Genomic DNA, 27,085 nt, shown 5'->3' with positions numbered 1-27,085 from the left:
CCTTCAGCGGTCTTCAGTACTGCCTGCTGCTGCCAGGTTGAACCCTGCATAGATTCTTGCCAATGCATTCAGTCCTCATCCGCAGCTCCTGTGCAGAGCTTGCTAGCAATCTGAAACTTTTACGGACATATTTGTCATTTTAGTCCCCAAATTCAGGCTCTCGCAATAACCCTTTAGAGAAACTATGCTGCTGTGATCTGTGAGGTCTCTAGTACAGCACTGATAGTTGCATGCCAGCATCTCTCAGTGCCCTTAGCAAGGCCTAGAGGCATGCAGAAGTGCTGCCCAGGGAATTATTTTCCTTAACTGAACCACACAGTGAGGGCTGTGTGTCATCTGAGTTGCTGTGCAGGGGGCCTGGCTCTGCTTTCCGGTTCCACAGCTTCCTGGGGCAGCAGGGGCGGCAGAGATAAAGAGCTCAGCATGGTGGGGAAGGGAGTGACCTGCTTCGCTCAGTAGAGATCGCTCTGGCTGATTTAAGAGCTGTGATGGTGGGCCCCAGAGGAAGCTGCAGTCACTTCTCAGCAGGAAGGAAAATGACCACATGGAAGGGTGGTTAATGCAGGGGGTAAGGGACAAAGGGTAAATGCTCTTTGTCACTGATGGATTTACCTATGAGTTGGTCACAGCCTGGGCAGTGGGGTATGAGAAGCAACATGCAAGTCATGTAGCATATCCCAGGGGGCTTTTCACACATCTTTTAACTTATATTTTTAATCCAACACAATTGTGTGGTTTATTGTAGCCCTGTAAATACTCGGATCGCTTGAACACTGTGCCTGATCTTGCACTAGAAAGGCAGACACGTGGAGGGGCCTGGCTGCAGTTCAGTTATTTAACCAAGTGACCAAAAAGCTCCTTCTAGTTCATGGCAGTAACCCTCTGCTCGGTGACCGTGCTGACTGTATGTCAGTGCTGAGGCTCTGTACGTGCTCTCTGTCCAGTTTCCACAGCTACAATAGGTTATTTTCATGTTTTCTGTATGGCGATGTTGATTAGAGAAAGGTAGCGGTGGATTATCATCACAGATTGATCCAATGGCCAGAGTAAGGGATATGAACTCCTCCAGAAAGCCCACAGGACAAAACCTGAATGTTGTTTTTCCAGATTCTAACCATACTGCAGCCGCTACATCTGGCGTATGCATGTCTAAACTACCTTTAAACTTATTAGCTCACCTACTCAGCTTAGTCTAGCTTCAGCATAGGTCTGAGTTCTGACAAGCTGTGTAAGTACTCAGGAATAATAATTATTATTATTAGCCCTGGAGCACTTTTATCCTTCCAAGTCCACTTGAATTTTTAAACATTGCTACTACAGTACTGCCTAGTAGAACGTAGACATCAGAAAAGGTTAATCCAATGTTCTCTTTGGGATTTTGGGAAGTGAGAGGGTCTTTATGGAGTAGGAAATGGGGGAGTTAAGAGGTGTTTTTCATTTACGCTTTTTTTAATATCAGTCTCTGCTCTGATCAGCCTTTTGGTGTTAGTGCTTTCTTCGGCCTAATTTCTGAATGTAAATGAATTTGCATCTTATATCCGGAGCAAAGCAGAAATGTGAGGCATGTCCTCCGTCCCTCTGTTACAGGTGTCCATGCTATCGCTGGGTCATCAGCAGCTGACACAGGAACTGCTGGCCTCGTGGAACGCAGGAAGCGAGGACCTTTCAGCTCCTCTCTGCCAGATGCTCTCACCTGGCAGAAAGCCCTAGGCACGTACCTGACTGAGGTTGACCTGTGTTTGTCGCAGCTTGCACAGCACGTGGGTCACATGTGAACACCGTTGGGAGCAGTAGTCATTTGGACCTTGGAAAAAGGATGGTGACAGTTTTGTTTGCTTCCAGGCTGGTAAAACAGAACTTCCATGGTCTGCATTTCTTCTCCCAGATCAGGACCAGATTAGGGTCAGCTGCTAATGTTGCCTGCCCTCATGAACTGCTTGTGCTCCAGACTGACACCTGTAGGGGTAAGTCGTTATCCATAACCTATGCAGTCTTTGACTTTTTCTGTTGAGATTCCTGGTTACAAGAAATTAAGAATGAGATTTCCTCAGAATCCTTGGTCAAAGGCAGCTGGGACTCCATTCAGATCAGTGTTCAGATGTGACAGACAGTGGTGGAGCTAGAACAGGGAGCAAAGGTTTGACAGGACACTGTCAAACTCTATGTTAGGTGGGGTTTTTGCACGACTTTGGCTGAACCCCACTTTATTTTGCTGGATTCTTCTGTGAAAAGGGAAAGATCTTCCTACATGTGCTGTGGCCTGCTGGGCCATCACTGAGAGCGTGCCGAGAGCTGGACAGCTTGGTAGTGCTAAAGCCACATGGCTGCTGTGACTTCACGGGCACGACATTCCATGATCTCCTGTAGCTCAATGGTAAAACTCTTTCCTTTCCAAGCATTTTGCTGCCTTTGGTACCTGCCACCCTGCAATTGGAACCCCATTTCCTGCCCTTTCATCCTCTGCCTTTCTGATCTCTGCGCGTCAGCATCGCTGGTGGGGGATTTTATCTATTTCTGTTTTCTTGTCTCAGGCGGCTTTTGTCTCCGTGCTTCCACTTCCTGAGCGTGCAGCTGGCCGGGCTGTTAATCAACAAGGTCACATTTTGGTGTGCGTTGTTTTTAGGGGGGTGGGGGAAGAATGGTTGCTCTGGGGAAGATACAGATTTTCCAAGTCAGGAAGGAAAGATGAAGGTGGAAAGAGTGCCCTACAGACCAGGTTTATTTGGACAAAGGAAAACAGAGGGTAGGGTTGGAGGCAAGATTTGGAACTCCATGGCCAGCCTGAGTGTGGAACTGTGCTATGGCTTTGCTTAAGACATCATCTCTGAATGTCTTGAGTTTTCCCTGATGTCTCTTTGCTGGTGTCACAGCAGAAGGTCCTGAGAATTAGTGAAATGGTTGCAGATGCTTGTCACCCGTTGAAATACGGGGTTCAACTGCTGTGTAGCAGAAGTTAGGTATAAACCCCAGTGCACTTTGACAGTTACTTTACTGCAGTGAAAGCAGCACTCTGCTCACCTGCTCCAGAAATTCAGCTTTCTTTTAAGAAACACATCTGCAAAGGTTTTTGGGCCTGGGGAAGTTAGAAGACCTAAGTGGGTTTGTCTGAGTGATCTTGCTGCTTTACATATTTATGTATCCTGCTCTGCTTCAAGTGTGCTGGTCACCCTTTTCTTCCAAAGCGAAAAATATTTCAGGAAAGAAAGCTCAATTTTAAGATGAGCAGAAAGAAATGAAGTAGCCCAGCCCACAACTTCAAAGGCATCTCGATCACAATGGTTTTCTTGCTGCTATTGATGGCGACTGCCTTCGTTTCCTTATTTTAAGAGATGAAGTCACCAGCTCTGATCACACTTGCCTCGGTGTATCCGTGGGGGAGCGCAGTCCCAGCACGCACCCCCGCGTCCTGGCCGCTGCCATTGGCTCGGTAGCCGTCTCCAAGGTATGGAGCTGGGGATCACGTAATCACTCCGGGTAATGACTTGCTGTTGACTGTTTCCTGGGAGGAAAGGCAAGGCAGGAAGGAAAAACAACAACTGGTCAAAAGTTCCACTCTTGCAAAAAAAAAAAAAAAAAAAAAAAAAAAGGAACTAAAAGGAAAAGATGAATCAGAAGAGCTGGTTTCATTCAAGAACGCAGGGTTCTACAGAGCAACGAGGCACTGACGTCTGTAGCAGCAGTTACTGCTTTTCATGTGTGTGTTTGTGGGACAGTTTGGTGAAAGCAGAGCGAGTACGTGACCATATTCCCCGTTTTCTTTGCTGAATGACGTCAGCGAAGCCCCTGTGCCCAGCACCGAGGGCTGACAGCCAGTGCCTACCCCCCATACTGCCTTGGTGCTGCTGGGCCTCGGTCCGGAATGCGGGGCCGCCTGCCAAATTTGAGCTTAATTAATAATTTACAGCGGTTTAATCACGATTCCTGTTTCACGCTCATTTTAAGCTGAGCCGGCTCCATGTGGGCTCGGCGGCACGTGATCCGCCAGGCCCCGCCCCCGCACCGCTAAGGGGGCGTGGCCTCTCGTCGCACCCCCTCCTCCCGCTGCGTGGGCAGCGCGCTGCGGGGGTGGGGCCAGGCGTGACGCCACGCCCGGTCGGCCAATGGTTGGGCCGCGCGGCGCGCTGGGGCAGGGCCACCATTGGCGGGCGGTGATGTCAGGGCGGCGCGGGGCAGCCCGCGGAGCCGAGCGGAGGCAGCGCGGCGGTGAGATGCGCGGCGCGGCGCGGCGGGGCCGGGGGTGGCCGGGGGCCGGGGCCGGGGCCGGGGCCGGGGCCGGGGCCAGGGCCAGGGCCCGGGCCCCGGCACGGTTAGCGAGGGGTTCGCGGCGGCACCGTGCCGCAGGGAGGGGGCCGCTCGGTCGGTCCGGCGGACGGCTCGGTGTTCCGCTGCGCCCGGGGCAGCCCTTCCCCGGGGCCGCTGTCCCCGCCGGCTGGGCTGGGCCTCGGCCGCTTGAGAGGTGGTGGCTTGCGGGGCTCTGCGGCACCCGGAGAGGGGGGAGAGCCCCGCGCTCCGTCCGCAGGCCTCCTGCGGCCCCGCGCTGGGCTGACGGGAGGCAGCGCCAGCCACCTCTGTTGTGCCCGGGGGCTCCGCGCGGGGCTTTGCCCTCCGGGTGGGGTGCCCGTGTCCTGCGGCACCCTACTGGGGGCTCCCTTTTGGGGCAGGGAGCTGTTCTTCGCCCTAGGTCCCCTGACACAGCCCCCCTGAAGTGTGCGGAAGGGCTGTGAAATGCTTAAAGGGTCAAGGGGACAGCACAGCTAATGGCTGTACCTTCAACATATATTGGAGGAAAATACTGTTGAATGAATGAGCCGTTATGCTGGCTGCCATGAGACCCAATTGAATGTCTGTTTTCCTCCCATATATTTCAGGTGAAAGACGAGTTCTTGGGGAGTGACGTTAAATCTGTCCCAATGCCAGCTCCCACCCGGCAGCCTGCTCAGCTCAGTGAGTAACCTTAGCTGGGAACTTGCTGTTACTTTAAATAAGAACTCTCGTTGCCTCGTGCTGTAAGGTGAGAAATTCTTCTGGAAGAGGAGGACGACAGTGACACTTGTAGCTTGCTGGTATTGCTGGCCATTTTGTGAGGCAACAAAAAACTGGCTGAAACAGAGCAAAAGCCTGCAGGAGCCTTCAGATCTAATTCTGCAAAGGGACACTGCCACTGGAGAAAGTGACAAAGCCCTGGTAGTAAGAAGAGCTTTTCTGGATTGTATCATTTCTAAAAGCCAATTCCTCTCCTATCGTCTCTCTGCTTCTTCGTCCCTTTAAGCTTCTGCGTTATTTGGTGGTCTTCATCTGTTTTTCTCTCTGCGTTGTGTGCCCCACCATAGCAGTCGTGCTGCTGGAAGAAGAACTGGAGAAAGATGCACTAAACTGTCATACATCAAAGAGGAAAAGCTTGGATCCTGTCTTGGTGGCTGCTGTGCCGCACAGCGTTTGAGAGGAGGAGAATTAGAGTGAACTTGCTGTAGTTCCCGGTTCCTGCAGTGTTCCCTGCTAGCTCAGTGGTTGGTGTCCTCCATTCCTGGACTTTGCTTGATGGGGATCTCTGCTGCAGGAGCAGTCTCTGCGCTCAAAGGCAGGCAAGCAGGGATAGGAGAGGTCGGCTCTAGATGCCGGAAAGGCCATTTGTATAAGCTCCTGGCAGAAGATCTCTTCTGGAACAGCCGCTGGCTGTAGGCCCACCAAGCCAAGGGTCGGGATAGCCTCTCTGCAGCATGTCTTCCAAGCCAGAGCAGAAAGAGACCCACCAGGCCAATGGGGCTGTGCTCCCCATTGTGCCCATGGACTGTCTCACCAGTCCGGACCGGGGGCAGCTGGTGGAGCCCTCAGATTTCCTGGGACCTGATGGTGATGGGGTTGAAGTGGTGGTGTTGGAGTCCCGTGCCAATGCTAAAGGGGTGCGAGAAGAAGATGCCCTGCTGGAAAATGGCAGCCAGAGCAATGAAAGCGATGACACCAGCACAGACCGAGGTCCTGAGCCAGCCTCACCCCTCAAGGAGACCTCCTTTTCCATCGGGCTGCAAGTCCTCTTTCCATTCCTTCTGGCAGGCTTTGGGACAGTTGCTGCTGGAATGGTGCTGGATATCGTGCAGGTAGGACTGATGCTTCCCTGGCATGGCACTGGGCTCTGAATCCTGTCTCTGTAGACCATGACTTGACCCCAAGCCAGGAAGGACTGGAATGCCAAGGCTTGTTCAGCAGATAGCAACCGTGAGGGGAGGAGACCTGTCACCTCGCGTGCCGGCTGGGGTAGGGGGAGACAAGGGGAGGCCTCGGTGATGTCTGGAGTGAGGGGAGGAGAGGCTGCAGGCACCCCTGCACTGCAGCTGCCCTGCTCTGGCTGGGAGGAGGAGGTTGGAGCTGGCACATGTGCAGCCAAAGCACCTCAGTGGGAATTGAGACCACTCTGTGTGTTATGGCTTGAACTGAGCACTCCCCTGATGGTGGCTGTGGGCATCCCAGCTCCAGTCACTAGTTCTGTGCACCTTTTTCCATCTTTGATGTTTGCAGCACGCTGGGCTCGTGCCAGCCAGGTTAGTGATTCGCCTGTCGCAGCATGTATGGGGCACTTGCATGGTGGCTTGCTCCGAAGGTCGAAGCCTGGCTGAGTGGCCTTTACGCTGCCTTCTCACGGTCTTGAAGTGGCCAGGGGCAACTGGGCTAACAGGATGGAGGGGATCCTTAGGAAGGGCCAGCCAGAGAGCTGGCTGTCACCTGTGGATGAAAACTGGTGTGTTACTAGACATGCTCTCTCATTAGGTCTCTCGTGACAGGTGACACTGACAACCTGACAGCCATGCAGCTTGCTTGGGTTTTATGTGGAAAATGTGACTTCATGGACCGTGGCTCCTGCGCCGGTCTCAAGTACAGGTTTTCCAAGCGTGTGTGTCTCTGGCAGCGGATCAGCTGCTTAACCTTTTCTCCGGTGCTCTGCAAGACAGGCTGTACGGAGTTATCTTGATGCCCAGCCCAAAATGATGACTGAGGCACAAAATTCCATCATCCGTGCAATGTAGGTTTATGAAGCTATTTGTATGGAGGCGGCAGCCATTTTGGAGCTGTGGTCAACCAAAAATGCTCTGCTTGAAGCTCCTCTGTTTCCTTAAGTGGGGTAAACAAGCTCTCTCAGTGTTGGCATAGAAAGACTGGAATGTCAGTCTCTTGTCTGTATTGCTGGCAGTTACGATCGTCTCCACCCAAGCTGTGTGCCAGGAGGGTAAGTCAGGCTTTTTTGTATCTGTGGGTGGTCAAGCAGACGCTTCTCTTGCTTTCTTGCCCCTAATGCCTGTTTCCCTGCATGCCTTTGCACGCTGGTCATCCTTACGGTTTCTCTTGATGCAACCTGTTGAGAGAGCTGTGAATTGACTCAAAACAGGAAAGGCTGTCTGCGCTATATTAAGCCTTGAGAGATTTACCGGAATCATTTTCTTAAAAAGAAAGACATTTTTAAGCATGTTTCCCTTTGCAATGTCCCTGTAAACTCATGTGTGGCTCTTCTGGCCATTTCCCAGAGCCAGGAATTTGAATGCAACCAAAAGCCTTTCCCGCAGAAGGAGCACCTCTTCTGGCCAGGCGGGAGCAGGGCAGGGGTGGGATACTGCGGCATAATGCTGTGTTCTCCTGCCTTTTTTTTTATGGCCATTAGAAATAAAGCTTCGTAATTCCTCTGTCCCACAGCAGCTCAGCATGTGGCTATGCAGTTTTTCCTGCCAACTCCTCTAACTCCCTTCAGCCTTGGGATTAAATGAGGCATCTAAATGCCACAGGGGGGGAGAGGGGGATGGGAAGCGTGTCTTCTTGGCTTGCTCGCCTGCAGGATCTGGGGAGCTGATCTTGATAACTGGCTTCCCAGAGAGTCAAAGCCTTGGATGAAAGGAGGGAGGCATGTGGAGCGGGTAGCTGAGGCACTGGAGCGGACTGGAGTCCCATTGCTTTGGATGCAGCCATGGTTTGCAATGGATGGAGGGCTCCATACACTCAATTTCCTCTGTTTTGGATAAACGGACTAATCAGCCAGCTGTAATTGGTCTCCCCACTGTGAAAACAAGCAGCCCTGGCCTTTGGCCATGCTGTCCCATTAATGTGTCCCTGTGAATTTGCCTCTCAGGTGGAGAATTTGCCTCCGCTCCTTTTGGGATTGGAGAGACCTTTGGACCAGGTGACATGTGAACACACCAGCTGCTTTTCTGTGTATGGTAGAGGACTGTTGGCACAGTCCCCTCTCCCAGCAGAGCCACGATTGTTGTTTTCCAGACTTGTCTGCACCCTGGAGATTCTTTGGATGGGATGGACAGTATTTCATAGGGAGGAGGGAGTCTGCTCCTTTCCCCTGCTTGACCACCTCTGGTGTTAGCATCCCTTTGGGGTGGGTCTTACTGGGGCCAGTGGGGAGTGCCAGCCCTGCAGCCGGAGCTCTGCCGTTAAGGCCGCTTGTTTCTTCGTGCTTTGGAGGGAGAGCGCTGGGAGCAGTGCACTGTGCGAAGCAGCCGCACCACGGCAGTCATTGCTCCATCCTGCAGCACATCCCTCCACTCTGAGCTGTCATGAATCACCACCCTGCTATAATCCAAGTGAAACCACGCTCTTACTCATGACTCTTGTAAGCCTTAACTTTGCACGCGGTGACTAAAAATGACAGCAGCTGAGAGGCAGCTGTTACCCGGGAAGTATCTGCTGTCTGCAGGTGCAAAGCTTCGGAAAGGCAGTGAGCCCGGAGGAAACTGCAAAACACCACCTGAGGTTTGATGTTTCTTCCAGAATCTCTGGCAGGATGGGGTCCGATCTCACTCCTCCAGTGCTGTGTCGGAGAGACCAGGCTCTGGTATCTGGGTAATTTATGTTCAAAGGGACCAGAGGCTTAGTAGAGAATGAAGCTGCAATAAGTTAAACCTAGAGTGCTTATAGTCTCTCTGCTCCCCCTCCCCAGAGGGCAGGGAGGAGGTGCTGGAGATGAAGTGCCTCTCCCTGTAATTCTCTTCCGCAGCTCTGCTGAAAGCCGGCCGGGAGCCCCCTTGCTGCCCAGTGTGGTGTGTTTGCCTTTGCAAGGAGCGAACTGGAAGATCTTGGAGGATCTTGTGTGCTGTGTTAGCCTCCCTCCTCCCTCCTGAAAAGAGCTTACTTCTCTGTTTCTTGGAGGGGCTGTTATAGGGGGGAAAGGGATTTTAACAGCTCAATGTCCTGGGCTCATATTTCCTCTTCCTTTTTTGTCTTCCCCAACCAGTCTGTCTCTGGTTCTCCCCTTGTAGCCCCATCACGGGCACACATCTCTGCAGGGAGTGTTCTTCTCTGCAGGAGCCAGGGAGGCCTTCGAGACGCACTAAATGCCCGTAGACCAGTGTTGTATAACATCTTATATTAAGAAAGTTGGCAAGAGCCCATGGGTCCTGCTCTTTGCAGCCAGCAAGCTGCTGAGGTCTGCAGAAATTTCCTTGTTTTCCTTCCCCGAAGATGGCTTTTATTCCATTCTCCAGGAACACCCCTGTCTTGCTCAGGGAGCTGCTTTTGCAGGCTCCAGTTACAGCAGCTTCTGGCACCAGCTTGCGGTGCAGCCTCCTTTAAAGGTTAATTTAGAAAGCCAGGGTTGGGACGAGGTGAGGGAGGGCTGCGAACTTGTGCTAGCTATTGCCTGATTCTGCCTCTATGATCTCTGGAGGCAGAAAGAGCCAGGAAACTTTTGCATGGCGCTTCCAGCCTGCGGTCTGCCTAATGACGATGTTCCTTTCATTAAGTGATTCTGGTGACACCCAGCTCGTCCTGCTGGGAAGTGGGAGTGCATTGCTTGCTGATTGAATTCTAGATACTGCTAAGGGAAGAAGGATTCACCAGCACAACAAGCAGCAAAATAATCATAATCACAGAATGGTTAGAGTTGGAAGGGACCTTAAAGCCCACCCAGGGCCACCCCCTGCCCTGGGCAGGGACATCTCCCACCAGCCCAGGTTGCTCCAAGCCCCGTCCAACCTGGCCTTGAACCCCTCCAGGGATGGGGCAGCCACAGCTTCTCTGGGCAACTTGGGCCAGGGGCTCACCACCCTCACAGCAAACAATTTCTTCCAGAAATTTCATCTAAATCTCCCCTCTTCCAGTTTGAAGCCTTTACCCCTCTTCCTGTCACTACATGCCCTTGTAAAAAGACCCTCTCCGGCTTTCTTGTAGGCCCCCTTCAGATACTGGAAAGCTGCTATAAGGTTTCCCCATAATGCCTGCCTAAAAATAGGCTGAGGACAGCCGAGCTCGCCTGTTCCTAGATGTGACCTTAAAGGAAGCACAGCCTGATGTGCCGCTGTGTCGGGTGAAGTATTTCAGACTGATTCTCCCTCAGTTGAGGGCACTGAGCTCGACCGTCCCCCTGCTTGGGGAGCCGTGCAGAGCCATACCCTTCCAGAACCCCTCTGGCTGTGGTGGGAAGGTCTCCCAAGTCGGATTAGCTGGGTGTGTGGTGGTTGGAGCCGGGGCTGCAGGGACCGCGGTGGTTTCCTTAGGCACTGCCCATCATAGTGCCTGGGAAAGGGCTGTTCATTGCATCAGGAGAGTCTGGAACCTGGGTATCCTCAGGAGCCTTGTCCTTGAGCAGAGAGAGGGTTGTGGCTGTGCCTGAAATAGCTGAGCAGCTTCCATCCATGCACCTGGGAGCTGGCGAGCATGGTTAGCTTGTCTTACCAAGCTGCCAGAAATGTTAAGGGGATTTTTATTCACTAGAAAACAGTTTTTTCCCTTTGAGGAAAAATGGTCCCAGTTCACCCATCTCGAGCACTTACCTGCCTCCTGTGATCACACTTTTCTCTTAAATGGTTTTTCAAGTGAGTGCAGCTTGAGTGTGGTGTTGCAAAGGACCTGGAAGGAAACTGGAATTTGTTGGGTCAGTGGTGAAGGCAAGCAGCACAAAGGATGGAAAAATAAACAAAAATAACTGAAGTCCTTCTGCACAGGAAGGTATTAGTTATGCAGGTAGAGTGACTTGTATTTGCTGTAAGGTGTTGGCCGATAGCGTTCTTGGTCCTAGAAAGAAGCATGTGTCTTGTTGGCTGGTGAGCCTGATGGTCTGATGCTGCCATGGAGAGCACTGCGAGAGATGGAGCCTGTGGCAGGTAACGTTTGCAGGAGGAAAGCTGTCAGTGCCGCGGCAGTTACCATGTTCAGCACAGCATCCAGCCACTGCGAGCGTGATTCCAGCCGTGCTCCGTCTCCTTTAAGGGGTATGGCAGTCAGGCAATGCGGGAAGCGGGAGTTATTTTGGACACAGGGCCTGCTTGCAAAACATTCATGAAAATAAAGAATTGGGTGATGAGGCTTTTGTAGCTTGCAGGGTGTTTTTTTTAAAATGTGAGGTTTTTCGGGATGGTTTTGTGTTTTCATGGAAGCCAGCTGCTCTCCTCTAAGACTGCTTACCCTGCAATTACTCTTCTTTTTTTCCTAAATAACCATGGCAGCCTGTTCTCCCTCATGCCCAAGGGAGCAGGCTTGTCTGTAGAGCCAGAGTAGTTAGTAAATAGCTGAGTAAATGCAGGTGCCAGGTGAGGTAGGGGGAACGGAGACCGCGGTGGGCTGCTCTTCGGAGCTGGCAGGATCAGGGAGCAGCAGTGCCTTGCTCAAAAATGCATTTGTAAGACATACGTGTAGGGAATGGCACTCAACCGATGTGGGCCGAACTTCGGTACTCGATTCTGCCAAAAACTGCAAGTATTGGACAAAATCTCTTCATCTTTCCCTATTTTGGCCTCTCTGTGCGTAAATATTTTGTCAGTGGTTAATCTTTGGGGGATTTTTAACTAAAAGTTGCAGGCTGAGATCCGGTGTTTAAGCTCAGCGGGAACGTGTTGTCACTACTACACGAATGTCAAAACCACTAAAATCACTGCAAAAATTCAAAGTGTGGCAACAGAACTGGGCTGTCTGCTCAGGGCCACACGCGGGCAGTGCCAGGTCACAAAGGAGGATGAGTAAGTGACACTCGGTCCAAAGCAAAGGTTTCTAACAGCCACGATTATTTTTAATGGTCTCTTTTTTTTTTTTTTTTTTTTTGTTTTCATTTCGCAGCACTGGGATGTCTTCAAATACGTGACTGAGGTATTTATCTTAGTCCCTGCGTTACTGGGCCTGAAGGGGAACCTGGAGATGACTCTGGCGTCTCGCCTGTCGACAGCTGTGAGTATCCGGGCAGTCGAGGGAGGGAGCAGGACACCTGGGGTGGGAAGGGGTGGGAAGCCATACACGTGCGTGGTGGCTGGGCAGACAAAAATCTCTCAGTCAGCAACCACAGAAACCAGAGCCTGGAGTTTAGCAGGCTGGGAAGGTGTCTTCATCCCACTGGACTGATGAGGTTTGAAGGCTTAATAGTCCTTAAGCTTTGCTGACAGTTCACTTCCTCGTTGTGGCTTCTCATGGGCCTGGGGGCACAGTGTGCGAGCTGGCTTTGGCGGTTTAATGTCTGGAGTGCTTGGATCCAGCTCTCTTGGTGAGGAAGCTGTGTGCAGGCATGTTGTCACGCAGGCTAAAACAAGCTGGGTTCAGGAGGGCGAGGAGATGAGAGAGCCTGGACAGAATTGTACGCCAAAGGCTAGAATGGAGGGGACCTTGCAGTGAGAGCTAGCAGGTGGATTGACAGCCTCTTGAAGTTGATGGAGCAGCATGGCTGGGCATTTCTCTTGCTAGAATTCAGTCCGATTCCTGTGAAACAGTGAGCTCCCTGTGAGAGATGGGGGCAGGCTCTGTTAGCTCCTCAGAATACTGTGTTAGTCCAGCTGTAAATGAATTGCTTTGTGTTTAAACAATTTTATAACTCAGCAGTCTGTCTCTGTAGCTGAGCGGCGCTGGAGAGAGACTGACATCCTCTCCTAACGGGGACAATAATACTCCTTCCTTCTGCAAAGCATCTTCTGCTTGAGCATGACAGCAAGTGACTGCCTGATGTTTCTGTGTTTCCCATGATGGGAGTGCGTATAGCTTTGAGTCTTACATCTGCAAGGTGTTAGCTGCCTGCTGCCAAGCTTTTAGCTCTACTGGCTCTGTGCTGTGAATTGCTGGGAGAGGGCCCTCGCAGCAGGCAGCCTGGTCTTGGCCGTGACCATGCGGAGAAGCTGAACCCACCTTGGCCTGAGAGAGCTGCTGGGGAAGTGCTGGCTGAGGTGTGGGGATGGAGAACTGTCTGCCTGGGTGGTGGCAGCAAGCACAGCTAGCAGAGAGCTGCTGCTTAGCCTGCTCCCGGCCTCTCAGCCTCCCCCTTGCTGGGCGCTGCAGGAGAAAGCACAGGAGGGTGTTGAAAAGGTCTCTGTATGTCTGCTCTCCTGGGTCCTCTCTTATTCTTCCATCTTGAGCCATGGGGTGATTCAAGCTGTGATTCTGCTCCTCAGCAGCTTTTTGTTGGCTTCCGAGGCCCAAGGTTTCTAATGTGCTCCTGGATGGCGGCAGAGCCAAAGTTTTGAGCTGCTCATCCAACCTTAGTCACCGGTAGCCCCTCTTGTCCCTTGTGCAGTAGCTTCCTGGACATACCCTATGGGACACTGCTCTCATCCACTGGACCCAGTGGCACATGAGCATCATATTCTGTAGAGTCCGAGGTTGTCCCTGTAGTCCCTGGGGAGTAGGAAGGCAAACAGCATTTCCCTGGATTAGTCCTTGGCTTGGCCTCTGCCCCCAGGCCCTGACTGCCGATTCCTGCTGACTGCGGGGACCACCTCCTCTTTGGATTTAGCCCTCACTTTTGGTTCTCTGAAGGAGCAAGGCGCTGAGCTACCTGGGGGATGGCCGTGCCAGTGTTACCTGGCAAAAGCTGGGCTGTGGCGGCTTCCCTCGGTGCTGGTCTCCTCTCCCCCGGCGCTGCTGGGCAGGACAAAGCTGCTGGGAGACTTCGCACTGCCCCTGGCCCAGCTGTGCCTCAGTGCTGGGGCTGGCAGGAACAGGGGCTGAGCACTGCAGCTTGTGTCCCAGGCAGAGCTTTGTTTGCCCCTTCATCCTGGGAAACAAATCCCTTTGTTCTATTCGCTCTCTATTGTTCGGATCATGTCAGGATCCTTGCTGTCCCAGACACAGGCCGTTCTCCCTCCTGGCCTTGGCCAGCTTGCACTTTCTGAGCATGGGCTTATTGGGGCAAGTGCCTGGCTCCCCTGGGACAAAGGCAGCACGGCGCTTCTCCGTCCTCTTCCCTTATGGGGCTGGCATGGAGCAACATTGGGGCAGGCTTGGCAGGGAAACGAGACTGTGCAGAAAGTCACAGGAATGCAAAACTTTCCCCTATCTGCTCCGGTGGCTGCAGCAGGGTCACGATGAAACTAGTACAGAGAGCAGCCGTCCGAGTGGCTGCTGCCCTTGCACCAGCTTGGTCTCCTGGTGCCTCCTCATGCCCCTGAGCTGATGACTGTGGGGTGGCATTAGCCTCATGGGCCAACACCCTAGGCTTTGTCCTCTGCTTTCCTTTGCCCTGGCAGGAAAGAAGGCTGTGCTGCCTCTACACAAATCACCTACCCTTGCACTCTTACCTCCTTCTACCTGTGCATGGTGGGATAGGGTGATCTCTTGGGCTTTCCTTTTTTTTTCCCCCCTTGCCCTGTTCTTCCCCCAGCGTGGGAGATCCACATGCAGGCGTGCGGAGGGGGCTCCCCTCTGACCAGGGCCTCACGATGCGGGTCTCGTGCTCTCCCCACAGGAAAGCAGCCTGGACTGGTTTCTCAGACTGTGAGTTTCTAATTAGTGCTGCATTAAGGCACCTCAGAAATTCCTTTCGCAATTAAGAAGCAAAACTCTCCCATTAGTTAAAGGATTAAAATCCTGTTGCCAGTGACTAGAGCTAGGTTATGTTAATCCCAACCTAATTGCCATGTGGCTGGAATTTTAAGGTCAGGCTTCATATGGAGCTCAAATTCCTATGCTGGATGTGCTCAGTGCCACTCTAGTCAACTTTTTGTTGGTTTTCCCCCACTCCTTCCTCCTCTCCACTAAACTGACAAGAATAACTCACTCCAGAGATGGGCGCATCTCAGTGCTGGTTGAAAAGAGCTGGCACTTCTCTCAAGCACACGCAGGAAGGAGAGCAGAAAGATTAGCTGATCGCTGACTTCTTTTTGTGGAAACAAGCAAGGAAGCCCAAGAGGAGCAAATTGCTGCTGTATTGTTGTGCAGAAGTTTGAGTTTGACGCTGTCAGTAACTCCAACATGCATTTACCACTTCAGGTTGTTTGAGCCTTTCACTTGTTTCCTCTTCATGTTCATCAGCTTCTAATAATACAAAATTGGATATAAGGTAATACCCTCTGCTTATCCATTCTTCCAACTTTCCATAGAGACCTAGAAGGTGCTAGGGAAGAGCACAACCCTTATGCTCTGCAATAGCCAGCAACCTGCAGTGATTCTGCTGGCTTATTTTGGATCGTATGCCAGGGAATTAAAGCAACTTTCTGTCTCTTCTGGTTAGTCTGATTAGCATCTCCCGCAGTTGTAGCGGTGCCAGATGACCCATGTGCCATGGCTGCTTCCCGCTACTCAGTAGGTCTCCACGTGGCATTACCCTTGTTTACTCAGCTTTTAACTGAAACAGTAATTCTTGCTGCCAGCTTCCTCTGTCCACGTGATGCTACCCTGGCCTTGGTCCGTACCGGAGCTGGGGCACGCAGCGGACCTGGGAGTCGGTGTACCCCTATTCCCCTCCTGGCTGGCTGAGCTGAGGGGCAGCACGACCCAGCTGGGCCTGAGCCAGGCTTGGCTTGGCCACCAGTGATCACCAGTGGAGTGAATTCAATGAGTAAATAAGCAACAGTGCGTGACTCTGCACGAGGACAAAGTATATCTTGTTGCTTTTGCAAGATTTTCATCAGATGTCCTATTGACGTCGATTCCCCTTTACGCTCCCTTCAAAACCCCCTCTGCAGGGGGTCTGGCTCCGCTCCTGCTGCGTGGGAGAGCGTCAGCCCATTCCTGCAGCTGGGAAGGAGGTGCTGAAACTGGGAACAGCTTCGGTGTTCTGGGGTAAAAGACCGGAGTAACTGCTGGAAGAGGCACTGTAGTTACCCAGGACACACAGTCCAAGCGACATTCACAGAACTGCATGTCACAGACTGGGGTGTTACTGCAGAGCTGTGCCCCAGCTGTACACACAAACATGCACACATGGACACACACGCCTTTTCCACTGAATTGTTCTCCTGTAAGAGTAAAGGACTTGAGGTCATTGTTCTTTCCTGCTCCTGGCACAAACTTACATAGCTGTAAGGCAAGAATTTGACTGTTAGCAAATACAAAATGCTGTCAGTCTTTGACGATGTTGCGATGTCTTCTTGCAGGCTAATATTGGCCAAATGGATACACCCAAAGAGCTCTGGAAGATGATAACAGGGAACATGGCTCTGATACAGGTAAGGAAAAGGAGAAGAAAGAGGAAATATTGGTAGCTGATGCAAGCCCCAACTATGACGAGTGTCAGAAGGTTTAAATGCCTGGGTTTTGCTATTGACTGTCAATATTGCGTGTGTAATGGGGAGGCAAATGGCACCTTCTTGTCCCACAGTCATCTTACCATAGCGGTTTGCCCTATAGGTTAGACTTGTTTCCCTGGATGCTAATCCTCCTGGAATGGTGCCCTGGGTGGTGTTTCCCTCTTCCCTCACCCTGGGAGCATTTTGCTCTCTATTCCTCTTGGTGACAGTCTAGTTTTTATTTTCAGGTTCAGGCTACTGTGGTTGGCTTCCTGGCCTCGATCGCAGCAGTGATATTTGGATGGATCCCAGACGGGCACTTCAGCATTGACCATGCTGTCCTGCTTTGTGCCAGCAGTGTGGCTACTGCTTTCATTGCTTCCCTTGTTCTGGGTGAGAGACAGACCCTGCACGCCCTCCATGCACCCCTTCCTCAAATGCTGGGCTCCCCTTGGACTCATTCGGTTTTCTTCCTCTTTTTGGCTGTAGGCATGATTATGATTGGGGTCATCATTGGATCTAGGAAGATGGGGATCAATCCTGATAACGTCGCCACACCAATTGCTGCCAGCCTGGGGGATCTCATCACCCTGGCTCTGCTTTCAGGAATCAGCTGGGGCTTGTACAAAGAGCTGGGTGAGGAGCAACAAAAGGCCTTTGTCTCTCCCTGGTCCTTCCACGTGTGCAGCATCTCCCTCGATTCGCCCTCTTCCTTTACCCTTCCTGTTCATGGGGTATGTAGGATGCCTGGCCTGGAAGCTACCTCAGTTAGTGAGACCTAGTCAGAACTGATAAGGGGAGGAAACAGACCTTCTTACTGCCTTGTGGCTGCAGACAGTCTCACCAGGTAAAGTGGTAAGGGAGAGATTGTCCCCTTCCAAGTGCCGGGGGCTTGACTGTGCAGTCAAGTGGGAAAAGGCAGCTTTGGATTTCATCTTTTGTACTGTCAGCACCAGCTGGGGATCCTCAGCGCAGAGCTGCAGCTGTAGACTCTAGACTTCCTCCTCCCTCCCCTCCACCTTCCTTCCCCGGCGGCTGGGATGCAGGGGATGTGACTCAGCCAGGTTCAGCCAAAGGTGAAGCAACACTGGGAGGTCTTGCCCAGGAGTGGGAAGTGGTAATGAGCAGTTGAAATTGAAGATATCTCACTTGGATCTGTTGATAAAGCCCTTGAGAGTGCACCAGGAGAAGGAGATGCTGTGTCCTGCAGAGCTGAGGCTGGCCTGGTCTAGTTTGCCTGCCCTTACTGGAGTTTCTTACTCCAGGGGTGACAGCAGCTTGATGAGCTCGGCTGAAGTAGCACCCCGTCTCACTGCAGCAGGATGTGTCCTTGATCTGTTGCCTCTGCTTATTTCCTCCTCAGAGAGCAAAGCCTATGTGAATCCTTTGGTCTGCGCCTTCTTCATAGCTCTGCTGCCCATCTGGATCATCATTGCCAAGAAGAATGCAGCGACTCGGGAGGTGCTGTACTCTGGCTGGGAGCCAGTCATTATCGCAATGGCTATTAGCAGGTAGGAAGGCGTGGAAGTTCCTCTACCCCAAACACAGACAGACAACGCACCCTTTCCCCCAGCCGTTTCGACCTCTTGGCCCTTGATAGATACCAGACCAAGAGAGAACCAAACAACTTCTGCTTCCAGTCCAGACTGCCAGGAAACTGGAGGTCACTTTGTGGTATAGACAAAGACACACGGTTCTAGGTCCCGAGGCACGGGAGTGATTAAGCACCTGACTGCTGGAATCCAGGGCCTTACCGATGTCCCAGCTGCTGCACAGGGAGACCCTGGCATGGCCATAGAGCAAACACAGATCCCGTTTAGCAGCCTTCTGCACAAGAGCCCTCTCTGCCCTCTGAAAGGCAGGATTGCTTTGTGTTGCAGTAAACCGTGTGTTAAGGGATTTGGTCTTTGATGGGTTTTGGCAGCAATGAGAAAAGATCCTGCTAAAACTGTCCTTTCTTATCAAATATTGAGGCTTAAAATCATGTGCAACAACTGCAACTGTAGGTGCATGTTAATAGGTGTATCTGTCGCCCTCGAGTGCACGCATTGCAGCAGAGAGAACCCTTGGTGCTCTGTGTGAGTATTTCCTAACGAGCTTTCAGCACTGACCTCTTCAATCTTCCCTCCACAGTGTTGGGGGTTTAATTTTGGACAGAACAGTCTCGGATCCAAACTTTGCTGGGATGGCTGTCTTTACGCCAGTTATTAATGGTGAGTTCTTTTCCACTCTGGTATTGCAGCTCTTGGCAGACAGTGGAATTGTCCCGTGTGTGTTATTTCAGGCAGATTAAGGAGATTAAGTCCCTTTTAAATGCCAGTGATACATGGTGGTTAGATCCAGGCTTCACAGCAGTGTGGCTCCCTCTGGTGCCAGCCTTTCACCAGAGGGTGACTGGTCTGGGAGGCTGTTGCCTAAAAGACACGTTTTCCAGGGGCCCAACAAAAACTGTCTTGGTTTCCTGATTCCTCCTGGCTGGTGGAAGGCCCCCATCTTCCAAGATATGGGCCTTGTGGCACCTGGTGACATGAAGATTTGGATTTGCAACTCAGAATTGGGAAATTTAGTTGCTTCTGGTATGAAGCTTTGATCTCCTTTCTGCCTAACGAACCAGGGAAACTCCTTTGTTTATTACTTTTTTGCTATAAATGGAGTTAATTCTGCGCCAGTGCATCTTGTGCTAGTGGGTTCCACAGTGTCATTATGCCTCATGCACAAAATAGTAGCTTTAAACTTCCTGTGTCTGTTTTGGTGGCTGACTCGTCACTTTTTTTGTTTTGTGTATTTCTTGCAGTCAAAGCTGTAGTAATAGAATTGCATCTGTTTCACTAAGGGGCCTAAGGGGAAACCGTAGAACAGTGTGCTTTGTCTCAGCTCTTTACATCCTGCAAAAGTGGAATTTGGGTCAAAAATAGACTGTCCTACATTATTTCAGTACCTGGCAATTCCAGATCCGCTGGCTGTTGAAAATAGCTCTTTCTCTTTAAAGCGTTTGAGAGACATCATCTTACTGCTCTCTCCTTATCTGCAGGTGTGGGTGGCAACCTGGTGGCAGTGCAGGCCAGTCGCATCTCCACGTACCTGCACATGAGTGGGATGCCTGGAGAGAGCTCCGAAACAGCCCCTCGCAAGTGCCCCAGCCCTTGCAGCACTTTCTTCAGCCCAGGTATCCAAGTCGGGTGTTGAAATATATTGACTCCTGCCAGCAGGAGTTGCAGCAGTCGGATGGCTGAACTGGTCTGTGGCAGTCGCTGGAGCGCTGTCATGGGCAATGGTGGCTCAAGTCTGCTCAGGGATGTGGCTGCTCCTCTGGCCTGGCCTGGCCTGCCCTCTAGAGACCATCGGACCTTCAGCAAAGCCGCTCTGCAAGAGGACATAGCCCTGCTGGGGCTGGAAGTCCCATGCCCTGACTTGTCTAACACTGTAAATCCTCCACCCTCTAAATCTTTTCCAGATGTGTCCAGGATACTGAAACCTGCCTTGAGGCTGCTCAAGTGTTGCAGCTCTGCTGGGCTTACGGAGCCGCAGTTAGAGAAAGCTTCTCGCTTAGGAAGGCTTCCTCGCAGCTCTCATGTTTGTGGCAGAGCACAGCCCAAACTTGCATTTCCAGCACAGAGTGCGGGCAGAGGTTGTTGCTCTCCAAACTTCCTAGAGAGGCTTGATAGCCTGCACCCTGGGTCCTGGCCTTCTGGGCCAAGGCTGGCCTTGAAGAGCAAGGAGGGGCAAGAGGTCTCCAATGGGGTGGTGATCTGTTAGAAAACTGATCACCAGAGAACTCTGAGGAAATTCAGTGTTCATGGTAAATTCTTGACTGCCGTGTACTGAGCACTGTCAGAGGTGGGACGTGAGTCCTTTTGGCAGCTGAGGTCTGAGAGCAGCTCTTGCTCTCGGGACAGAATTAAGGTCTCCTACTGAGCTTGGCGCAGAGAGTCCTTGGGTGTCCCGGCAGTTGGGTCATCATTCGGCATGCTGCCTTCCAGCCGAAATCTGCAGTGGGGGGATGAGGGTCCAGTGTGCTGGTCCCGACTTCTGATTTGACCATAGTTGTGCTGCCTTGTCCCCTGGAACCCAAGGAGGCTGCAGAGTCGCTGTGTGTTCAAGCCCATCTGAAGCCTGAACTCCATCTTTGTTTCCTTGCAGATGTGAATTCCCGCTCTGCTCGTGTGCTCTTTCTTCTGGTGGTGCCTGGACACTTGGTTTTCCTGTACACCATCAGCTCCATGCAAGGTGGACACACTACGCTCACCCTGATTTTCATAGTCTTCTACATGACAGCTGCGCTTCTCCAGGTAAGCTCAGCCTCTCCGGGGGCTGTAACCAAGGGGTCGTTGCCGTGTCATCTGCAGTGGGGACCTGTTCAGCCAGTTAAGTTGTAGATACACTGCTGAAGGCACAGCTATATACCCTACCCCTAGATAAGAGATTTATGAGCTTCGGAGAGCTATGCCGAGTAGATTGTATTTCTCAAATAAGCTGGTATCAAACTGAATAAATCCTTCTTTGTTGATACCTGTACACACAATTTTTCCTTCCTACCATTCTTGGCAAGTTTTGAATCTGTCTTTTGTCTCTTTTAAGTCCTGATAGCAGAACTGTTTACCTCTTGTGTGTTAATCTGTCATGTAAGGTCCTTTAGCAATTTTAAATCTGCTGGTGAAGAAAACAGGATGTGGAATTTGCAGGGACCTCATGCCTTGTGTGGCTTCTCCTGCCCTTTCCCTGCCTTCCCTGCAGGGTAGAGACGTGCCGGCTCTGCAGCGCAGGGCTCCCGGTCTCCTCGCAGGAGCTGTGTGAGCCCATAGCGATGGCTGTTCCGAGGGATGTGCACAGACCGGGGTATTCATGCTGCAGAAATCCAGCAGCCACTTGCAGGAGTGTGGCTGCCTGCGTAGGAGAGCAGGGAGAGGCGCTCTGGTTAGGGAGTTTCCTACTAAGCCCAGCTACGTTCCCCCCTGCTCCCCGCCTCCGCCCGTGGAGGCTGTGCCTGGTTTCAGTGTCCCCTAAAATCAACAGCTGAGGCCAGTGTGAGGAAATGAGTCAGAGCATCCATCAGAGGCAAGAGCAGAGAGCTGTCATCCCGGAGGCTAAATTTAGGTTGTGAACTCCTGCTGGGTGCTTGGGCGCTTGGAGGGGGCTTCCGCTCGCAGCCGCTCTCAGAGCCCCCGCTGGGGGCAGCCTGTGGGACTGGCAGCACTGGAGGTACCACTGTGTGCTGCCTGCTGTGGTCCTCAGCTCTGCCGTGTCCTCAGTGAGACCCTCCCAGCCCCAGAGACACCAGAGGCATTAGCAGACGGGGGAGAACGTCACACTCTGGTAGTTTCAGCTGCTGGGCAGTTGCTCTTTTATTTCTGGAAGCCAGACCTTACTGTCCCTTCCTGCATGATTTCAAGTCCCCACGTCTCTTCAAGCTTATTCTGGTTAGATCTGAAAACTGAGATGCAAAATTTTGACTTTATGGTGTTTGGGTGCCAGCGTTCTCCCTTCTGAGCCTAAATTTGATGGTGGCATGTGAAGCTGAAGAAGGACAGGACAGAGGCGGTTAAGGACACAGGGGATTTGGATGCCCAGGGGGACAGTGAAACTCGCCGAGTTCCTCTTTGTGCTGAGTTTGTTGTTTTGGGGACGCAGCCTGCATTACGTGCAGGTGGTTCTGAGCTCCAACAGCTCTGCTCCTCGGGCTGCGGTTGTGCCTGGGGCTGAGCCCAGCCAGCCCGGCTGGAGTTGCCCCAGCTGATGCTCCATGAAGACTGGGATTGCAGCAGTCGGGATTTGTGGCTGATGTGGCTGTTTTCTTCCTGCCTCCCAGGTTCTCATTCTTCTGTACATTGCTGACTGGATGGTGCACTGGATGTGGGGCAGGGACCTCGATCCTGACAACTTCTCCATCCCATACTTGACGGCGCTGGGGGACCTGATTGGAACAGGTCTCCTCGCTCTCAGCTTTCACATCCTCTGGCTCATCGGTGACCGGGACACTGATGTGGGAGACTAGCTCTCCCTGCTGCCCCCCCTTCTCACAGCTCTGCTCCTCCTTTCATTTTGTTGTTGTTTCTTTTCCTCCACCCTTACTCTCCTTTGCTTCCTCCCCCCACCCTGTCTCTCTTGAGACTTCGTCTTTGATACTGGATTCTCATTATTTTCAATGGGAATTTTATGTGGTTTATATTTCAAGCCAAGTTTGTACAGAAAATAAATCTAGTTTTAGGAAGGACAAAAAAAAAGTGTAACGAGACAATCACCAAGTGCAATTTCGTAGGAGTTATGTCTGAACCAAGGTTACAGTGAAGATACTGATCAGTCAGATCACACAGGGAGCCCACCTGTCCCTGTCACTAGAGGTGAAGGGCTGCTTTTTTTTCGCTTCATAAGCGTTTTAAATACTGGAGGTAAGGTTCAGATTTATTTTACTGAACAGGCACCTTCTAGCAAAGTACAACCTCATGGAGGAGGGCATGGGGTGTCTCCTGTCTTCTCTGCCCTGTCGCCCTCCTCTCTCGTGTTCGCTCTCTGAATCCCCCTCCTGCGCCAGCATCCAAAGCACGAGAGTCTCTGGTAGAAGGATTACCGAGGATGGCGAGGAAGGGTCCTCTGTGCCGAAACACCCATTCCTGTGTGTGCACAGGGAAAGCGCGGGGTCTCGGGTTTGAGGACTGCAGAGCCCTGAAGCCTGGCTGTGAGCAGGCCGGTCTCTGCTGACAGATTTAGGCTCCCTTTTGCCAACCATCCGGCAGCGCCTCAAACTGCAGACAACTTGTCCTGCCTCCCGTTGTGAGCAGAGGTCGGTTACTGCTGCCCGCAAAGGGATGCGCTCTGTGCTTTGTCTGTGAGCTCTCCCCGTCCGTCCTTCTCCCCTTCTGCCTCCCAGTGCTCTGCTGGAGGCTCCCCTTCGTGCTGCTGGGGGCACAGCACTGCTTTCCCGGCAGCCTGCTCAGTTCAGTTGACTTTCCTGGAGGCGAGGGTGGAAAAATAGATCCTATTTTGTGTGTTAAGATTTTCTTTCAGTTGCTGAGTGCGGCTGACGGGCCCATTGCAGCCTGGAAGAAGCCTCTCTGGTTGAGCCTGAGACATTTCAAATTTGGGAGCATCAGGCTCTTGGTGTCCGTTAGAAAAGGACGTCCATGTTCAGCCGCTGGATTTCTCTCTGTGCAGGCGCCAGCTGGAAAACAGGTCAGCGGGCACAGTCGGATTTCTGAAGTCCTGGTCCTTCGTGCAGCTTTCTGTAGGGGACTGCAGCGAAGGAGCCCACTTGCCCTTGAGCAGGCGTGTAAAATCGGGCATCAGGGTTAGAGCCCACCTCGCAAGCGCTGACTGAGCCCTGCGAGCGCAGTTTTCCCTGCTCTGATCCTTTCCCCGCTGCTTTTTGCGCTGCTGGGCTCGGTGGTGGCTGAGGCGCCTTCCCTTCTGCTGCTCCCATGCAGTCTGCAGCCGCCTGACGAGGGAAAACCTGTTCTGGCTGCGTGACTAAGGCGTTTGTAAATGATCTTCGGCACTCCACGCTCTTTAGTTTTCCCATTTGGATATAAATCAATTCAGTAAACTGAGTGCAGTTTCATGTAAGCAGGTCTTATCGACTTAGGAACTTCACCCCGTTACACCGAGTTTAAATGATGTGCTGGAGCTGACAGCGCTATTAAACATGCTCTAATGCATGAATATAAATGGAATGTGTAAGTGCGCTTGGGGGAAAGCTCTTAACACCTGTCAAGGGGGGAGAAAATACAGTATATCCCATGGAGCCTAATTTCAGTGCTGCACTGCCCGAAGCTTGGGGAGCTGCCAGTATCTTCCCAAACGCTGGGGGATGCCTAGAGTGTTCGGCGCAGCAACACCTTGTATCCTGGGCCTGAAATTACAGCAAAGCTCTCATGTTCGTTAGCTGTGCAGGCCCGGAGTGCTGTCCCTGCTCTGGACACTACCTGTCCTACTTATTTGCAGCTCCAGAACACCTGAACGCTGCTGGATTTGTGGTTGGCTGCTTTTCCTCTTGCTTTAAGCGTGTTCCTCGCAGCGGAACACGACCATCCTCGATTGGCCTGGTTTCCTCCTTTAGGCTGACTTCTGTCTTTCTCATACAAACCAATGCTTGTCTTCTCCTTTTGGCTCTGTGTCCCAGCAGGGCTGGGCAGCTCTGCTCAGCCGCAAAATGGTGCGATGTGGTGCTGGGAATGTCCATCTTGATGTGAAATAAGGCCAGGTTGGAAGCTCTCTTTGTCACCCTGGCCAACGCCAGAACTAGCTGAGCTCCACAAAGCCCTGCCGCGGTGCAGACAGTTTTGCTTTCTAGGCAAGGGGCGATTCATCAGGAACGATTCCTGCGCCCCTTAAGGTCCAAGTCAAGACCAAAGTTAGTCTGGGATCGGGCAGTCCCAGCCCAGAGATCTGCTTGCAGAGCTGGTCCGTACTCTGGGGACGAGGAGGGCCAGGATCAGTGAGTGGGAAGCCAGCTCTGGAAAGCCACAGGAGCAGCTGTTTCCAAACCAAACAGAGCCGGGCTCTTGCCGGCTCAAGGACCTCTCTGAAGCTGTAGAAGAATCCTTTCCTGCTCCCATGGGCATTCGCTGAGCCCTCCTTCTCCTGCCAAAGCCGTTCACAGTGCTCAGGAGGCGGAGGTGGGATCCTTGCTCTGTCGGGCTGCTCGCTCTCAGACCCTCAGAAGAGCAGGTGATAGATTTTTGAGACGACTTTCCCCCTTTCTACTTTGCTAGTGTAACGTCAGGCTTGCTTTCCCCTTCCTCATCTTTGCAAGCTGTCCATTGTGGCAGCAGCTCTGAACCTCGTACCCTCCACCCTGGTGACGTGACTTCTCACACATCTCCTTTGGCCAAAGCTTTGTTCAAAAACAAAAACAAAAAAAAAAAAAAAAAAAACCACAACCCAAAAAAACCCAACAAAACCCAAGAAACCAACTCTCGGAGTCTGCTGTACTGAAGTCTCACCCGGGGACTTCTGGAATATTCTCTGCTGCTCACCTGATTTCTCTGCCTAACGTTGAGGAATAGATATGAGACTTCCTTCCATTAACACTTAATCTTTTAGATAGATAGATAGATAGATGAGAAACTTTCCTGGTCTTTTAGGTGTCACATCACTATTTAGTTCCCCAAGAAATGATTCCCTTGGAGGAAGAACGTACCGTTTGTGGTCTCCTGTGAAATGAAGAGACCCGGGGGTGACGGAGAGCTGCCACGCTGCCGGGCTGGTGGCATCCGTACGTTTATATAAGGTCTAAGCTGCACACGGGGAATAGGTCAGGGAAGAATCTAATTTAAAATTGAAGAATTTTGATGGTCAAAAACTTTTCCCACCAGTTGCACTCAAATGCATGCCTACTATACAGCTGACTGCAAATGAAAAATACTGGTTTACTCTTTTTATTAAAGGAAAAAGACTGTCTTAATTATTTATAGTTCCTATAACTGAATTGACAGATGTCAACTTAACTGATAAATTATATTTGGTTAAATAAAGATGACATTTATTTATGTGGACTGTGGTGTCTTTCCTTCACACGCTTCTCCCTCTCTACGTGGTTAAAGGCCTCTCTCACATTTGGCAGCTTATTTTAGCTTACGCTGAAACTCTTTTGATAGGCGGTGGAATGAGAGTTAAGAAAATCAAATAAATTACTGTGCACGAAGCAAACTGTGATTAGTGTAAATGGCAGATCACCAGCCCGGCTTCGGCCGTGCCCCGGGTGGATGCAGGTCCCTGCGGGAGCGGCGGGTGTTTGCTCTCAGCCCTGGCTGTGTACAGAAGCCCTGCCCTGGCCTCTCCGCCTGTGACTGCTGGTTAAGGTATGTGGGACAAAAGGGTTCTGTGCGTTTTGGTGGGTCAGGCTAAGCAGCCCCTCAATTTGCAGGAATTTGTGGCAGTGAGAATGACTCCCATCCTCCCCAGATGTGGGATTTGCTGTTGGGGGCTGTTTTCCTGCAGGGATGTGTCTCCCGGCAGCTCACCCAAACAAGGAGGGTGTCAGAGAGCCCTAAACCAAAGCCCCAGAGCGCCAGGGGCTGAGGAGCTGCCACCGAGGCCTCGCTGGCTCTGGACCTGCCGCCCTGGGCTGCAAGGTCACCTCCCACAGCCAGCAAAGACGAGGGTGCTGAGGCACAGGATGGGTCCTTTGGGATGTTGGTCTCCTGGGGATGCGGGAGAGTTGTGTTTTCCTTTCCTGGTTGGGGTGTGGGGAGTGATGGGGGAAGCTACTGAACACATGTTACAGAGAGAAACGTTTTGGCATTAAGACCTTGAAGGAATCCCAACGATGGCGTAGCACTGCTTTAAAAACATACATGTGTGTGTTGTGGGTTCTTTTTAGTTGTCTGCTGGTTGCGCAGGGGCTGGGGATGCAGGGGGCAGAGCCTGAGGGTGCGGGGATGCATAGAGGAGGGTCTGGGGGTGCATGGGGCAGAGCCTGGGGGTGCAGGGGTGCAGAGGGTAGGGTCCAGGGCTTGCAGAAGGCAGGGTCTGGGGGTACAGGGGACAAGGTCTGGGGGTGCAGTGATGCAGGGGGCAGGGTCTGGGGGTACAGGGGTGCAGAGGGCAGAGCCTGAGGGTGCGGGGATGCATAGAAGAGGGTCTGGGGGTGCAGGGGGCAGAGCCTGGGGGTGCAGAGGGCAGGGTCCAGGGGTGCATGGGGCAGAGCCTGGGGGTGCAGGGGGCCAGGTCGAGGGGTGCAGGGG

The 27,085-nt window shown here is 52.2% G+C and overlaps 1 protein-coding gene across 2 annotated transcripts; it reads left to right on the top strand.

The window, feature by feature from the left end:
- The first annotated feature begins 1,643 nt into the window (after nucleotides 1-1,643).
- SLC41A1 (solute carrier family 41 member 1) lies at nucleotides 1,644-25,894 on the top strand. 2 transcript variants are annotated; one of them, XM_063356477.1, is made up of 11 exons: nucleotides 1,644-1,964; nucleotides 4,869-6,095; nucleotides 12,040-12,147; nucleotides 16,275-16,346; nucleotides 16,655-16,799; nucleotides 16,896-17,042; nucleotides 17,770-17,917; nucleotides 18,540-18,619; nucleotides 19,438-19,572; nucleotides 20,547-20,695; nucleotides 22,213-25,894. In XM_063356477.1, exons 2-11 carry the CDS (start codon nucleotides 5,718-5,720, stop codon nucleotides 22,396-22,398), a joined length of 1,548 nt encoding a protein of 515 aa, XP_063212547.1. In that variant the 5' UTR covers nucleotides 1,644-1,964; nucleotides 4,869-5,717; the 3' UTR covers nucleotides 22,399-25,894. The 2 variants fall into 2 exon arrangements, with proteins under 2 accessions (XP_063212547.1, XP_063212546.1); XM_063356476.1 differs by lacking the exon at nucleotides 1,644-1,964 and adding an exon at nucleotides 4,053-4,203.
- The last annotated feature ends 1,191 nt before the right edge of the window (nucleotides 25,895-27,085 follow it).

The sequence above is a fragment of the Chroicocephalus ridibundus genome, chromosome 20, assembly GCF_963924245.1.
Source record: "Chroicocephalus ridibundus chromosome 20, bChrRid1.1, whole genome shotgun sequence".
In the NCBI taxonomy this organism is placed as follows: Eukaryota; Metazoa; Chordata; class Aves; order Charadriiformes; family Laridae; genus Chroicocephalus; species Chroicocephalus ridibundus.
The sequence above is the reverse complement of the archived record's forward strand: the minus strand, read 5'-3'. Positions and strand labels throughout refer to the sequence as shown.

Coding starts and splice junctions, on each gene's coding strand:
- SLC41A1 (XM_063356477.1), top strand. CDS start 5,718: ATGTCTTCCAAGCCAGAGCAGAAAGAGACCCACCAGGCCAATGGGGCT. Junction 17,918..18,539: donor ATCGCAATGGCTATTAGCAG/GTAGGAAGGCGT, acceptor TTCCCTCCACAG/TGTTGGGGGTTTAATTTTGG. Junction 19,573..20,546: donor CAGCACTTTCTTCAGCCCAG/GTATCCAAGTCG, acceptor GTTTCCTTGCAG/ATGTGAATTCCCGCTCTGCT.